This window comes from Poecilia reticulata, linkage group LG1 (genome assembly GCF_000633615.1).
Source record: "Poecilia reticulata strain Guanapo linkage group LG1, Guppy_female_1.0+MT, whole genome shotgun sequence".
NCBI lineage: Eukaryota > Metazoa > Chordata > Actinopteri > Cyprinodontiformes > Poeciliidae > Poecilia > Poecilia reticulata.
The window spans coordinates 20,811,477-20,828,545 of NC_024331.1; the positions used below are offsets into that span (position 1 = coordinate 20,811,477).

General features: G+C 37.0%; 1 protein-coding gene across 2 annotated transcripts in view; it reads left to right on the top strand.

The window, feature by feature from the left end:
* ctnna2 (catenin (cadherin-associated protein), alpha 2) overlaps positions 1 to 15,661 on the top strand; it is a 323,748-nt gene extending 308,087 nt beyond the window's left edge. The window contains exons 16-18 of one of the 2 annotated variants that reach the window (XM_008413693.2): positions 1,032 to 1,137; positions 11,455 to 11,589; positions 14,549 to 15,661. In XM_008413693.2, coding sequence (XP_008411915.1) covers positions 1,032 to 1,137; positions 11,455 to 11,589; positions 14,549 to 14,836 — 529 coding nt within the window. In that variant the 3' untranslated portion in view covers positions 14,837 to 15,661. The remainder of the gene's footprint in view (positions 1 to 1,031; positions 1,138 to 11,454; positions 11,590 to 14,548) is intronic. The other variant, XM_008413702.2, reaches the window with a different exon arrangement.
* The last annotated feature ends 1,408 nt before the right edge of the window (positions 15,662 to 17,069 follow it).

Genomic DNA, 17,069 nt, shown 5'->3' on the forward strand with positions numbered 1-17,069 from the left:
ATAACCCAAAAATAATGTAAAGATATTTATATTTTGCACTTTAGACACTCAACAAACAAAAAAGAGCTAAAAAGTGGATTTTGCATGATACAGCCCCTTTAAAACACAATCTAAAAACTTGCATTGCGTTAAGCACCCTTTATTAGGATAGTTATATAAAATGCAGTGCAGTCTTTTGTCTGACTTTGTGTAATTTATTTTCAGTAATAATACAAATGTTCTGTGAACTGCTGTTGCAGTTATTAGCACTGTTGTCTGGTTTCAAGAAAGTTATATGTGCAAATGCAGGTTTGGGGTTTTTCTGTATGGAGTTTGAATATTTAGTCCATGCATGCATGACTTCTCTACTGACACCCCAGTGATACCACCCCACCCCCCCTTCCACAATCCAAAAACCTGCTAGATAGTTGGTCTCTCTAAAATTACCCTTAGGAGTGAGCATGTATCCATGGTTGTTTGAGTTGTGTCTCTTCGTTTTGCTCCGCAATGAAGTGACATTTCTAGGGTATACCCCAACCTCTTGTCACCTCTCATTTATTCTGGCTCAGACAACTGTTACAGTTTGCCTTACAATAAATTGTACAACCCTAATCAACAGTTTAGGTTGGGGAATTTGTGTACAAAGGTGTGCATTTCTGAAATCTGACTATTAAAATGAAAGCTAGTTTCAAAAAAAGGCTCTACTGGCGAAACTGGTAAAGGCCCCCAAAAACTTGAAATACATTTCTCATTTACCTTATGCTTTACCATTATGCACTGCTTTGTGTTGGTCTATCACAATAAATCTCTCAAATACTTAGAAGTTTGTTGTATTGTGACAAAGGGTATGGTTTCCTTTACAAAGCACTATGTATTTCAGACTTACATATCTATCCTTCATTTTTCTTTTCCTCATGAAAAATACACATTTTGCTGTTTTTTGGTGGATTTCATGTCTTGTGTTACTGGTGCTATACTCAGTCCTAAAGTTTTTCATTATCAATGGCTTTAATTCTTCCCTCACAGTCCTCTGTTTCTTTTCCTTCTTACAGAGGAAAAGGCCCCCTGAAGAACTCCTCAGATGTGATCAACGCAGCGAAGAAGATTGCAGAAGCCGGTTCCAGGATGGACAAATTGTCTCGCGCTGTTGCAGATCAGGTAGCTCCATAACTTAGTTTGTGTCTGTCACTATCACTCTTTGTCTTAATGCATTCCTGGGGGGTGTGAGTGTGTACCTGGTGGAGTCCAGGCAGCTGGCAGGAGAGCAAATTTTTAATTTAGAGTAAGTGGGCATAGCCAATGGAAATCTTTACTGTGAGAGTTGATGAGCGTAGCTAGAGTGGTAGAGCTGTGCTGCTGGATGACTTTGTCTCCCAATGGAGCCCACACAGAGAGAGCAAGACAGCAGAACCAAGTTGTGTCTCTAATATAATTAGCTTCCAGCCGAGGTGATGCATTCATTATCAGATGAGTACCTCTCTAAAACATGCTGACAGACCATTTTCAATATCTAATCAATCAGTTCTGGGCTGAGGGACGATGGGAGAGAAAAGAAATAGGTGTTTATGCAGTGTAGGTGTATGTACACATAATGAACTGGGAGGTATTTCAAAACTCTCCCTCCAGGTAATGCATAATGCTCTTTTTCATTTCATCTGCCTCTAATAGGAAGTACCGATGCCTTGGCCTCCAAACCCACTGATATGCTGAGACTGCCTGTTGTCTTTGTAATTGCAACTGCTGTTGGCTTGCAACGCCTTGGAATAATTACTGTTGGATTCAATATCACTTGCTGAGCTTCTGTGCTAGCAGTGTTGAGAAGAAGAAATGTTTGACCAAAATCATCTTTTAGAATTGAAATCATTGCGTGCAATTTTGCAGCCACTGCTGTCACGATGAAGTCTACGAGTTTTTTTTTATCACAAGACCTTCGTTAACTAATTATATTCTAGGTCACCCTCTCTGTCATCTGCCTTCTTAATTTGCTTTGGAAAATAACCATATTTTTGTGGGCAGTCAAATGAAAAATGTAGGCTGATTATTCAATCTTCTTTTAATTATTTTGTAGCTTTCTTGACATCTTAAAGCCCGTTCAGTTGATAAAAAGGTCAGGGATCTGATTTTTAAATTAGAAGTGTTCTACAGTTTTTATTCCAGTGCTCTTAGTAAACCAGAAAATTGCATTTGGTTTGTGTGTGGGTGTGTGTGTTATTTGAAGCCTTTAAAAAAAAACTCATGTTCACACCAAAAGATATACTTTCCTTAGAAGATGCCTCTTTAAGACTAATTGAAGTTATTTGTTATCTGAAGCATTCTTTCCCATATTTCTACACCAATTTGTCAAAGCAAGAACCTCTAGATAGATCAAAGCCTTTATTAAAGAATTAGCCCTGCCAGTCACAGTTAATAAAAATGGAGTGCACCAACATATGCTTAGGAAGTTATAGACCGATGTACACTCATTTTCTATTTTATTAGCGACGTCTTGCTAGTATCATGTTCTGTCCCTTTTTACCCTATGATGTTGAGAACAAAATAGATGCATTTTCCAGGTTTGCATTAGTATAAAGAAAAGTGTCTAATTCCAAAATGAATTATCTGTCAAACATTGGGATGAGCAACACGTACATGTGGGTGATTGACAGAGCTAAGACCCTCCCCCTACCTCTGATTGTTTGTTTCTAGTTAGCACTGAGAGCCATTACATATTTCAGCTTTCAGTCCAACCTTAGCTGTAAGTACTTACTAAGAATTTAGGAGTGACATCAATATGACCACTCCCCTCATGTCAGACAAATCAAAAAGTGCACTTCACCTTTGCTTTTATCACATATACTCAGGGATTTTAGATTTGCTTTTATGTTTGTCAGTATTACTCTCAGGTCCAAGGTCCTGTAGCAAACAGGTGGTTTAGACAAGCGAGAAAAAAAAAAAAAAAGAAAAGACGTTTGTCTTTAAATATGTTGGAATACACGCTTTTATTACACCAGTATCTCCACATTTTGTACTCCCTCTGTTATTGTGACAGTAATTTTCTATTACCAGAAATATACCAGCAAGTCTTCAGCTGCTGGCATACTGTGAAGTGTCTGCTAGTTGTTGGAGCCGTAGAGTATGCAAAGCGTTCAGCGGGACAGGAGGCAGCTGCAGTCAGTGCTGACACTGTTTAGCTCCAGTCACACCATCCTGAACATATTGCACTGCACAATCCGACTCTGAATTCTGCTTTGCTACACTCCCTCCTATGTATTAACGATCACCAACAGGGATGTGTTTTTCTGTTTGTCTCGGATGTAACCGCGCTTGTTTCTACTTGAATGTCACACCTGTTGTTTAGCCCACACTTTGTAGCAAGCACTAAGAAGCTTCAACTATTTTGTTTGTGAGTGTGTTCACTTGTTGGCATGTGGACTGCCAAATGACAATCAGTGTTTAACAAGGCTCGAGTGGGAGGGAATACTGCACGCCATGAGGCAAATCTCTTGAAGAACCTGTGTCGGAAATGAACAGTTTGCTGTAATAAAGAGGCCAGGTGGCTTGCCATTTTTGATTCTCACTTTAACATTTCTTAGCCCAGGCAGTGCTGAATATGCAGAGCCTTCTGTCACACTTCTAGAGACATCAGAGCTTTCCGCTGGACAAAGTGGAATATAAGGGTGTTTAATTTTCAGCATGTGTTGACTATCTCAAACATTCATTTGTGGCCAGTGACAAGTTACATTTACTCAATTAAATTTACTTGTGTGAGTTTTTTGACATAGATGTGCATTGAGCTTTGAGTTTTACTACACCATACTTTTTACTTGTACTTGAGCAACAACTTTGCTGTGAAATGTCGCTACTCTTACTTGTGTGTAATTTCTGGCTACTCTGCCCACAGTGAGTAACTTTACTGAATGAAGAAGATCAAGCATGTTTTGTTTTGACCAACCACCCATAGTTTGTTAAAGTGAGATGTCTCGTTTGTACACAAACTTTATAATTTTAATGTTATTTTCTATCTCCTGAGCCTGTTGTGCCATTTTTAGGTCAATTGAATATAAAGTTAAAAGTGGACGTTGTCACTGAGGGTACCTTACCCTGGTCTAACATATATAGACATTACTGTAAGTATTGGTTTCAATAGTTTTACTTTGAAAATAATTGATTCAGAAAAAAGTTTGACTGGATTTTTTTTTCACAGTAATGTATTTATTTATTATTTGCAAATAAGTTTATATTTTGTCCATCTAATTACATAATTTGTAAATATTAAATCATATATTATTACATCAAAACACTCGGGTACTGAGCACTGGAGTGACGTTTTTACCAAATACTTTTGAACTCTTGTGTAACTTTTTTGGTTGCTATTTTGTTCTTTTTACTTGAGGAAAAATCCATTGAAGTTGTGGCGCTTTAACTTGAGTATAAATTCTGGCTACTCTCCCCACCCAGGCAAGCAGAACAGAAACGCATAGCTTATTAAAACCAAAGACATCAGTTTTATTCTTTATCACATCGTAAAAACATGCAACAAAAGCAGATAACATCGATTCCCTGTCCTTGTGCATAAAGAAGACAAGTATTTTGCATTCGCACATTCTTGTAGGTGGGCTTGTTGAGAACACTGCAGCTTGACATTATGTAGAAATATATTTCCGCTATTCTATGTAAGTAGTAAACCTTGTCAGTCCTATTGACGAGCACAAGAAGACAAGAAGACAATTCAGCCTAGAATGATGAGAGGGCAGCAAGCTTTTTCATAGTCATTTAAATATTGTACTTGACTTTGACAAAAAGGCTTTTGGGAACCTCAGTCCCATAATGTCTTTCTACCCCCATTTTCTATGCTTCTTTCTTCTATCTCAAGCACTGACACAATAAATAATGCTAAATATCACATGTTCTTTCATCACAGTGGATAAGTTGATATCCGAACATATGTAGATGTATTAGACTTTAATTTTTTTGATAGTTTGTGTGTGTTCCATGTACATGGAACTCTAGGATGCCATAAGCAGTACCTATAAAAAGTCTTCACTCCCTTGCATGTTTACACTTTTATTACTTTAACAAATCAATCATGATCAACATAATTTGGCTTTATTCACCTAACAAACTAATGAAATAAAAACATTTAACATAGGTGACTGCATAGCATGCAGCTTTACCAATACAGTAAAGTAACATAGTTTGCTTTGACATAGTAAAGTATCAGAGGATGACTGGATGCAGGACTGAATACCTCCACCTTGTTCTTACGTTTTCTTCAGTGACAGACATCTGCATCCTAAATGAACAATGGAGCGTTTTCATCAAATCCCAGTAACTGTAAGACTAGAACATCGTTGCTCCCAACAAACTCAGTGTTTACATACATGCTGGTGTTTGCACAATTTTATTAATTTCAAATAACATTTCTACTGTGGTCTGCACATCTCTGTTGCTGCACAGCAGTAAGTGCTGCATTAAATGCTGTGCAACCCAACATAAAATATCATAAGTATTTGCTGCCTAACAACTTAAGTTTTCTTTGGCAGAAACTTTGGCTGTTTCTGAAATTCATCTGGAGGAGAGGAGGATATGTCTCTGAAATAACATTTATTCCTTTCTTGTCTACTTCAACAATGCTGCCAAATCTTTGTGAAATGTTCTCTTCTGCAATCTCAGTGGGTGTCATTCAGCTGATTACCATGTAGGGCAAAGAGTTTGATTCATATCACTTTGAGACTGAAAGCATCAGTAACCCCCTGTGGCCCATACGGGGGGTGAGGTTGAGATGGGGTCTAGGGGAACGTAGTGATTGACAATCAGGGAACATTCAGTTTTTTGGGCTGTCGTTTCTTCTGTTTTACTACGAGGAATGATTTAACATTTTGCACCAAATATTTCAGAGCAAATCTTTAGTGTAGGATTCAATAATTTTTAAGCAATTAGTTTAATTAATGCAGCGTATGGCACAGTAGATATTAAAGCTGTGCAGAGAGCTATTCAAAAGTAGTAAAAGAACAACATTGTAACTGGCTACTGTGCTAATTTTCATGGCTGATGAACATGGGTGCTCCACTTGTTGACAAAAAAAAAACATTATTTTATTGAAATATGTGGGGTGCTTGTCATGTGCAGATGTGTACAGTGCATGTCTATTGGTATGAATGGTGTATAATACAGTGCTATTCTGTGCCTGGACACATTACATACATTGACTGTATCACCAACTTTTTTTATTTTTTTTTTATTTTTAATAATTATTTATCTTATGCTGAATGTCCAATTGTCTATGCACAGTGTATAGGACCCAAGTGGATAAATAAATATTTGATGAATTAAAGTGGATGTGGGTCAGACTGCTATCAGATTGAGCCACTTTATATGCTGAGGACAATGAATCTTCATTGGTGCATGCAGAATGACAGTAAAACGAAGCAATAAATGAAGTAATGCAATTTCCTGCTATAGAACATGTATACATTTTGAAATGCATGTCTCGTACATGGTCGATGTATTTTATACGATGCTGATGCAGCAGTTTCAAAACAATCCTTGGCACTTTGGGTTTGCTGAAAAGTAAACAGCATGTGCTACATTAGAAAGGTGAAGCGCTGCTTACCTACAGCAGAGTATTCTTCCAATAAAGATGAAAGGCAAGGCAGATGCACAGTAGTGGGATTGGGTGTTGATATGAATAAACATCCAAGTAATCACGTTTCTTTTTTTTTTCTTTTTCATTTAAGTATCGTTTTATTTAGCTTTCAGCTTGAGCTCTGAGTACAATTAAAAAATCCTTTCAAGCGTCAGGTAAAGAAATTATTTAGTTGACTAAAATGCGTACAGCTAGACATCAAGGTGTTTCATCATTTGTCACATAAAAATGCAGGACTCCACACGCAAAGTCCTTGTGGCTTGCTGACAGCAGTGAACCCCAATGTGATGTGATGTTCTGTGTAAATAAAAGACTCTTTGGTAAAACAGAATGCAGAGTTTAACAGGCACTACTGGTTGTTAGCGGATTCAGAACAAGATAAGTGTAGCATTGAGCATTGCTTCTGCTGAGTCAATGTATCTAAGCCCGGAAATATCAGCTTGTCAGAATATTGAGTCTTTGTTCTTTGTATAGCTTATGTCATGAAGTTATGAACAACGTTTACGGGGTAACTTGTCCACATTTTTTCCTTTTTAAAGTGTTGGCATATGTCACCCTGTCAGAGCAGATCCAAAAGACAGGAGTTCAAAAGCTGCTTGAGAAAGTCTGCGAAACTAGGAGAATGCTTTTCATTTCTGTTTCCTTTCAGGATCTACATGGCATACGATGAATTATAGCAAAAACGATAAGCAAGTGTTAACCGTTTCATTCTGCTTAAGTTATGAAATCAGCAGTTCTGACTCTTGTAGGAATACAGTATGGAAGATGGTGGAAGACGATCTCGGGTTTTACTGGGTTTTTTTTTTTTTCTAAAACTTGATTTATAGCACAGGCTTTTATAATGTTTAACATAGCTATATAAAAAAGTACACCCTCTTTTGATTCTCAGGTTATAAGTACTTTGTCTAGGAAATATACCTTTTAGTTGTTGTAATTTTAGTATTCATAGGTAGACAAGTAGAACCGCAAACTAAGCACCCTATAAATCAAATAGTAGTTTTCAAGTGTGCTGGGTATTAATTCTTTTCGCCATATTGCTCTGCATATTAATACAAACAGCGTGTCAATATTAATTAGCTAATTAGTCAGGTTATCTGGATAAAGGTAATCAACCTGTGCCTGCTGTTCACTATATTGCATTTCCTGCTCTTGAAAAATACTGTATTTATTACTGTGAAAGGATTCACTCCTAATGGTCTTGAAATAGCCTTATTACTGTCTCAGATTGATGGGTAGAAATAATAGCTTTCCACAATATTGATTCCAACCTGCCGAGAATCAGTTATTTAAGTGCTTTTGATTAGTCACAACTAGTTGCTTTTAATCATTATTCTTGAGCAGTAAGGGTTTAATTTTCTCCCTTTTACTTTACTTTTTCTAAATAAAAAGTCTTATATGTAATATGTAGCGTGTTCCTGTTCCTCTGAGGTTACAGTTGCCGTATGTTAAACCCTGCTAAGAGCCAAAGGCTTGTCTTTTTACATAAGAACTTAACATTGAAAGAGGGCCTACTTTGTGACAGCTTTCCATTAGAGGGCATGTATCACTGTGTGTATCTGGATGTGTCTGTCACTGTGTTGTCCATATGTCATTCGTCATTCGTTTTAAATGTCTTGTTTTTTTCTTTCATTAGATATGTATTGTATGCCCCCCCCCCCAAAAAGCCATAAACAAAGATAAGAAAAAACATATTTCATGGCTGCAGCTTACAAAATGAAAGCTTTATGAAAAAGCTGTTCATCAGTATGAGGCAGAACACTAAAGTTTTTCTTCTTCTTCTAAAGGATTTTTGCTAAATATTCATGATTAATTCTTTTTCTTAAATTAGGCATAAACAAAAGACAAAAAGACTGTTTTACAGAACAGGAACCACAGTGGCATTTGCGGTCAGAGAGAATATTCAGAGGGTCGAACCAAGTCAGGCGGTAAAGCAACGAGTGCTTTCTGACTAGTCAGTAATGAATTCTGCTTCACCGTGTCAGACAAGGAGGGGAAATGTAAGAGCTTCAATGAGCCCAGCAAAGTAATAGGCCGTACAATTTATTTACATCAACAGGGAATCAGTGATAGCAGTGGACTATTAGTCAGCCATACAGTGGGAAACAATCGTGTCATGTCTGCATCAAACTCGCCTGAGGCGGTGCTGCGCCTGTATGTGTGCGCCTGGGCCTGAAGTGTTGTTAGTGGTGATGCTAGCCAGGAGTGGCGATGCAGCGATAATGCCCAGTGAGAAACATCTCCCCTCAAGACCCCCGCCGCTCCCGCAGCCCAGTCCTCACCGGTTGCTGAATGAGTTAGCAGCTTCAGATCAGTGTCACTTAATGTGGTTCTTTACAGGACTTTACAAAGTCCCATTCCTATAGTTGTAGAATCCACAGTAAAACCTTTAGGGCTGAATTAATTGGATTAATCGTGATGAATCAGTTATTGAATTAATTGTCAACCAATTTAGTAATGGATAAATCGTTTATCTGGAGCGTGCAGATTCGAAACAGTTTGTTTTTCTGAAAGAGCACGGTCAGAGGAGTCTTTTGTTTGTAAAAATGCTCAAACAGAACTCTTCCAGTGGTTAAAATTCTGTTTAAATGTTCATGTTCTTATTTGAAAAAGGAATTTAATTGTTTACTTGCATTTATAGTACAACTTTTATATTTTTGTTCAATAATCTTAAGTGGTTAAATGTAAATTCTGCAGAATGTGGCTACTTTTTAATCCAATTAATTGATTGATTCAGACAAATCAATAGATTAATCAATTACTAAAATAATTGTTAGTTGCAGCCCAAGAAACTTTACCATTATACATTTACCAGCAACTTCGTCAGGTACATTTACTGGGTTGAACCACTTTTTCCCTTAGAATATATGTTCAATTATTGATATAATGACATCACACATTTGGTGAAGAATTATTGGCTGCACATTTCTCGTATCACATCCTGAAAGTGTTCTGTTGGGTTGATAATCTAAAAATCAGCTTTTATGGCTTGGTACATATCGTTCTGGAAATAGTCATCAGAATATGGGTAATAAATGTTTAAAGTCTTTTAACAACGAGGCAGCTGAATGTATATCAATCACTTTTCAGAAACTCTATAAAAACTCCAAACGTAAAGTATCCATGGTGGCAAGTTGTTCGGTCTGTGAAAGTTAGACTATTTTTGACCCATATCTGAAGAAAGGGAGCACGATAAATTGATTAACACGCTAAAAGCTTTGCAGTCTGTTTTGCATGTTAGGCACCATGTTTCTAGATGACACTGACGTTGTATTCTTCTTTAAAGTTTGTGGTGGTTATTTGTTTTACAGCTGGTTTGGCTTCAACAAAAGGTAATGTCAGATAAACCAGCTCTTGGTTTCTCCTGTGTGATTGTCATATTCACTTTTGATGTTGAACAATAGAAGAGCTGTGCCTAATAATTTGGTCATTGAGTGTACATTTGTGGGCGTAAGAATGAAACATCTCACCAAACAACAGAAAAACTGTTTTACACTGAATTTCTAGCCACCAGGGAAAAGCACCTCCAGTCAGTTAATACCATTTGTTTTAGAAAGGGCTTTTGTCAGAGGAAAAGAAAGGATCTGAGTGGCAAAGGCTTCCTCAAGTCCTTGGGGAGGTAAAGTATGCGCCTATTAGAGATGTTTAACTTGCCACCTCCCTCTCTCTCTCAGGCCAGAAGTCAGGTAAATGAGTTGTGCATTTCACTATGCAGGTCTGCTGAATGTCCCAGTTTGGACCGTTTAATATTAATGCTGTAAAAAAAAAAAAAAGAAAAGGTGTTTCACAAAATGATGCTCGCAGTGTTTAAGCAGCTGATGCAGAGTTCTTTACCCACTGAGAGCTTAGTGGGCCATGGCTAGCTTCTGGAAGGCCTCCAGATGGAATTACGAGGGCAAACTGTGTGATAGCGGGACAACCAATGAGGCTGTCCTTGTATTCCACGCTGGTCCATTTGCTGCACTGTATGAGTAGTCTTTTTTTTTTTTTTTTTTTGCTGCTGAAGTAGCACAAAGGACAAAAGGACCAGGTCAGGACTTCTGATTCCTTTAAAGCGATGAGGGCAAATGAGTATGGAAAAAGAAGGAATCAGGTCTCCAAGCTAATGCCCTGTGCAGAGAAGTTGTAGAGTAATTTGCATCCCAGAATGTGTGAAGCCTGCTGTTTTCCCTCTCGTTCTGCACTAAAATAACCCTGACTTCAATCACAAACAACTCCCGTATAGCAATCCAATTTGGCAGAGTTTGACTCATGAATTTTTTTAGGGGGGAAAAAAAATCTACTTTTTAGAATTATGCAAGTGTTCTTTAATAGGCAGAGGGATTTTTGCAACAGTGTATTGAAGCCATTGACCTTTTCTCCTGCCAATTTTGTGTCTTTGAGTGGATTGAGACTATGAAATCTTTTCAGCAGTGTTCTTTTTTTTTTCACATTATACCACTGACAAAGGCACTTTCAGTCAAGATTCAACCAAAAGGCTTTATTTTATGAATGTAGACACTATTTGACCCAGAGTATTATTGAATCTTAAGTATCCCAATTCCACAATTTCCTGTTCACTGTAAATCCCTTCATGTTTTTCATGCTGATTTATGTTGTGTATTATAATAAACAACTGATGATTCAGTGCCATACAAGCATTTTATACCTCCTTCATCCTTTTACCTTTTTGTTACTTATTATCATGAAAGGGTATTTGTGTGTTAGAATGGCTCTAATAAAGTCCAGACTTCAGTCCAATATAGAATCTGCATTTCCCTTTTGCTGTTAGGCAATAAGAACATAAACAGCTTTTTATTTCATGTTCATGTTTTTAAACAATTTTTATTCTTCTACCCCCATTAAAATTTTAGTGCCCTGACTCAGCCTGCAAGCAGGATCTGCTGGCCTACCTGCAGAGAATCGCCCTGTACTGTCATCAGCTCAACATTTGTAGCAAGGTGAAGGCCGAGGTGCAGAATCTGGGCGGAGAGCTCATTGTTTCTGGGGTAAGTTTGTCATTTGAAAACACCATATGTTCTTCTCCATCATCCCTGCTGCTCCCAGACAGGTTTTTATTACCAAACCACTTAATTTGGTTTACTATTTCAACTTTTTTTTTAGTTGAGGTCACAATGGAGCTGAGATGACAGGTTAAAGGATTATGCAGAATGACGCAAAAGCAAAATAATAATTATTATTATTATTACTTTAAAAAACAAGATCATTATTTCACAATTAAACTTTGCATCAAGTAAACAAGATCTCCAGATGGTTTTCTAATCATTATTGATGCAGTCAAAGTTAATGTATTAGTAATCAGTGCATGAAATCCTACCTTTACCACAGTTAGTTCAAGGGAAAACTTAATTAGATTAATCTGATGATGGTTATGCACCACAGCCTTGTGTGCTGCACCCACATAAAGAAGATTGTTCTTTTTGAATGTGGGGGTTTTGTTAACAGCAGAGTAAATCCAACATATGTGTCAATTTGAAACAAAGGGCACATTAAAGACAGGTAACGTAAGTTTTAGTAATATGCCAGCGTACAATTGCCACAGCTCGTTATAAGGTTAGCTCAGGGTTTAATCTTTAGAGAAGGTGTCAATCTTAGTAAAGTTACTTTTTTACCAAGTAGATTTTTACTTTAACCTTTGAAATGTTACAACCCTGAGTGATGCAAAGACAATGGTTGCTATGGTACCTGGGATTACATTAATCTGGAGTGTTCATGTTGTTTCTCTGAGTTGAATGTTAATCAGAGAAATACATTTCTAATCAAATACCAATCAATTCACTGAGTCTGTTTGCTTAGTAGTTCTAATTATACAATGTTAGGAAATTCAAAATGTACCATAATGGATTTATTGCACATTTCAGAACTTTCCACTTTAGTAAAAGGTGCCTTTGTTTAATAATTATATGCGTGTCCTAATTCAACATGCTTCATTGTTGGTTAGGAAAACAAATCGTTTTATAGAAGAATTTGGCCTCATCATTGTGACTTGCTGTGTGTTTAACTCACATATCTTCCAGATGCTGATCCATTATTGATCTATCTCTGTCTGTTCATTAACAAACATCTTAAACTTAGCTATATTATCAATTAATTTGTGTATTGTCCCAAAAGACAAAGAAATACATTCAAATGATTAATTTTTAGTATTTTATTGGCTTTGCTTTCTGTTTTGAGAGATTTTAAGATTTTATAAATATATGTCCAGTATCTTATTCTCATTTTAATTTCTGTATGAAAACTAGGGAATTACAAATCAGTCAGCCCAAGAAATATATTTGAACTTTTTCCTTTACTCGAAAAGTTGATAAATGATATATAGTTGGACTAAATATTAAAAAATATATAAATAAATAATTACTGGAAATATCTCTTTTCCCTCTTCCCTTTCAGGCGGGAAACCACTGATGAAAATTCCAATGCCATTATTCATCATTATCAGCATTTTTGTTTATGAAATCTCATTGGTAGATTTCAAAGATGCATGTTGACTCAACAATATACATCTTTAATAACTAAAAAACATATTGGGTCCACAATTTGGAATAAAATGCAGAACATATCAAATCTGCTCTTGAATTTGATATTTCTGCTAGAAATATTAGAGGCTCAGTTGTTTCCTGGCAAAGACAAAACTTTGAGGATCAGAATAAGAACTTCAAAGATGAGATTCCTGGAACTGTTGTTTTGATTCAGCAGCCCAGTTTTATGTGTATTTCATCATCCTGGATAATAGTTTGAGATTTAAATGAATTCTTGACACTTTATTAGTTAACTTAGGACATGATAGTTCCACCACTGTGATTTACAACTGCTAAGTTATTCTTGTGGTTTGATGCCTTATTGTTATCATTTTCACTAAAGGTTTGTCGAAGGATAGGATAGCTTGGTTTAACTTAAAGGTACTGATTTTAGAGAGGGACTCCTTCATAAAGTATCGGTACTAGTCAATATGCCTTACAAATAAAAACATCCAATTTATGATCTTTTTTTTTTTGTTCTTTTTCTTGAAAATGAAATTACGAATGACAAAATGTTTTCAAAAACTTGGTTTTATTTCAATCATCTGTTCTGGAAGTTGACCTGGTTTTAAAGTCCAAATAACTGCAAGCTGTGAAACCTGCTTGTGAAACAAGAGGAACGGCCCTGAGAGGGATGATGTCACTCTGAAGCCCGAGCTGCAAAAAATTCAGATTTTCAGAAAATTAAATCTTCATAAACAGCAAATTCAATTATTCAACAGAACCGATTTATCACCCAGCCCTAGTTTGAACTAATTATCTTTAATGTGCTCTAATTCACAAAATTGCTTTAAGACATTTTTTTGCTGTCTAAATCCTTAATCATCCTTCTCTTATCTGCATTGTCACGCAGTCATCGCTACACAGAAGAAGACGAGAATAAACAGGGCACTTTCATTTTATTTTACCCATTTACATTATATCGCTTGCCCATTTAAAGTTCAACTTGACTTATTTTATTATTTATACTTTGGCTTCCAATGCGTGTTTAGTTGGTTCTCCATAATTTCTCTGCTTTCTCGTAGCTTTTCTTCACATTAGATATGCAAGTCCTGCTGAGATTTCAACCTTTTCATGGTGGCCAGCTGGAATCCACACTCATTAAATTGAAACAGTTGACTCATCTCAGTGTGATGTAGGAGGAGGCCCCCTGGCCGCCGGCCCTTAAATGTCAGGCAAACAAAACAGAAGTAGACAGAGGTAGACCTGACCCTTGCGTCTGCTCATTAAGAAATACTAAAATAAGTAGTCATATAGCGAGGGCCGTATTTTTATCCATCTTAATTGCTAGATGCATCAGAGATCCTGAAAGGTACTTCACATAGCTTCTCCATCCTAATGTTGAAGGCGAAGCCAAGAAAGTAATTGCTCTTTTCCCTCATGTCACACATTGACTTTTTGACATTTTTCTTTATTCTCCCTCATGCAGTTGGACAGCGCCACCTCTCTGATCCAGGCAGCCAAGAACCTCATGAATGCTGTGGTGCTGACTGTAAAGGCATCCTATGTAGCCTCCACCAAATACCAGAAGGTTTACGGCACGGCCGCGGTTAACTCACCGGTGGTTTCCTGGCGCATGAAGGCTCCGGAGAAGAAGCCTTTGGTCAAACGGGAGAAACCAGAGGAATGCCAGACGCGCGTGCGACGAGGCTCCCAGAAGAAACACATATCCCCCGTCCAGGCCCTCAGCGAATTCAAGGCCATGGACTCCTTCTAAAATAAAAAAATATAATGAAAAAAAATGAGAAAAAAAACTAAACACGATGGTATAAGTCGGTGAAAAAAAAGTCCCTTTTCACATTGTGTTAATCTACTTCTGTTTGCTGTGTGTGCTTGGTGACACCGCAGGAGGACTGCAGTACATATTTAACTGCCTTTACTGTGGCTCGGCTAACACTGTGGTCTTCATGGCTCACAGAACACCAACACACCCGATAGTATTTATTGATCTTATTGTAGCTTAATGTGAGAGCCAAAATGTGACAAACTACTTCTGAAAACTGGGACTTAATATTTATCAAAAGAGGAAAAGGGGCAAATAAAAAAAAAGTGTCAGTCGATATTCTAGCTATATCATTAACGTGCTGCAGACTGGCTGCTTGTGACCGCACTAAAACTGAATGGAAACTGAATGAGCAGAGGAATCATTCTATGCTGAATAAATTGGTGGTTTTGACCCCTCTTGATTTTTATTTTTTTCTTCCAATCTGAATGTTAACCTGTAGTTTTAGGAATATCCTATGTTAAAAATCCTGAGAAGCATCAGGATCCGAATAGTTTCCTTCCTCATAACGATTACTATGACAATAATCCACATGGTGTTTTCTTTTTTCTACCAAAGCACATTTATGGTCTAATGTATTCCCCCTTTAAATCTCTTTTATTTATAGATTTCATCACTAACTATGATGAGCTTGTTTGGAAGTTGTGTAGCGTATCATTTAGACAGAGAGGATTGATTAGTTGTGGTTTGCTCTGAGAATAGAATCCCTGCATACAGTAACTTTATATTCACCCTTCTCTAATAAATTCCTTAACTTGACCCTCCAAGTTTCCTGTGTTGTTCTTACCAGCATGAATAAATAATTGCTCCTCACTGTGGGGGAGTAAGAAGATAGACATTCGCAAAGAAATGCAATCCACCAATCTCCCAACACCAAATTGCATTTTATTTTTGCATAAGTTTGAAGTTCTTCACAGTAAATGCAGAAGTGATCAATGAAATGCAGCTAAACATCTTTTTTTTTTGTCTAATTAGCAGAGAGATCAGGTTCGTTCCTGAACTGACAATGCACTCACTGTCATTTGGCTGGAGGAATTATGTCATAACGGTTTTTCTAATTTAATAAGTGGTGCTGCAATATGCAAGATAATGGGATGAATCAAAATGTTGCAATGTCTCCACTTTTCTTCTCCTGCACTAATATTTCTACGAGCTCTCAGCTGATGGTATTTTTTTTCCCCGTGACAATTGCGCAACATAAACAGTTGCAGTCATCAGAATGCAAAGCTGTTTCCTTTAGCTGTTATCTGCATGAATAAATAGGGATGGGATTTATCCTAAAAGTGTGTTTTATACCTCTTTTAAATGTGGACAATTCTCAGTCCAGGAAGTTTCTTTCTGCCAAGGGTCATTTCTAATGAGCAAATCTGTCTCTGTGTCATGTTCAAAATTAGAAAAGGCTCAAAACAAATACCCTAATTAATTTAACTGTAGGAGTATTTCAGTGGGTAAAATTTGTAGTTAATTTAAAGGATCAAGCATAATCTTCACAGATTTAAAGACCTGTATTGAGAAAGTCTTTCAATGCAAAAATGTTTTGATCCAGTGTCATAGGTCGACTTTCGTACTTCATTGTGACCTGAGGTGTTAATATTTTGATATGTTTGCGCCAGTTCTCCTAAACAAATGGCTTTTTCCGTCAACATCATGAATGGATGACTTCACACAGAGATTCCCAGACGACATACCTTTAACTTGTCTTTTATTTCAAAAAGGTCAAAGTTCTCCTTGAACTTTTCTTTTCCAAAGCGACATTAACGCTTCCCTTATTGTTTTTCCGTTGGCATCGACATGACATCCTCTGACCTTGGCTCTTTCTTTGATATCTACAAGGACTATAAACGGCCTGACATTTCCTTCTCTTTGAGGTTTAAGCTTTGTGTCTTCACCACAGAGTTTTGCTGCAGAAATTTGTGAACTGCCATCTGTTCAATGAACTCCAAGAAACTGAGGTCGTCCTGCTGAAAACACCTTTCAGTCATGTCACATCTACACTTTAAGCTTCTCCAAACTGGATTTCTTCATACCAAAAAAACATCAACTGGAGAATAAATTTTCCCTTTTTATTAATTAAATAATTATAATTCATTTACTGTAGGGTTTTAGCATTTTATGTGTCCAACTAATGCAAAGAGGTAACTAATTGTGAAAGTGGAGAAGAAAACAT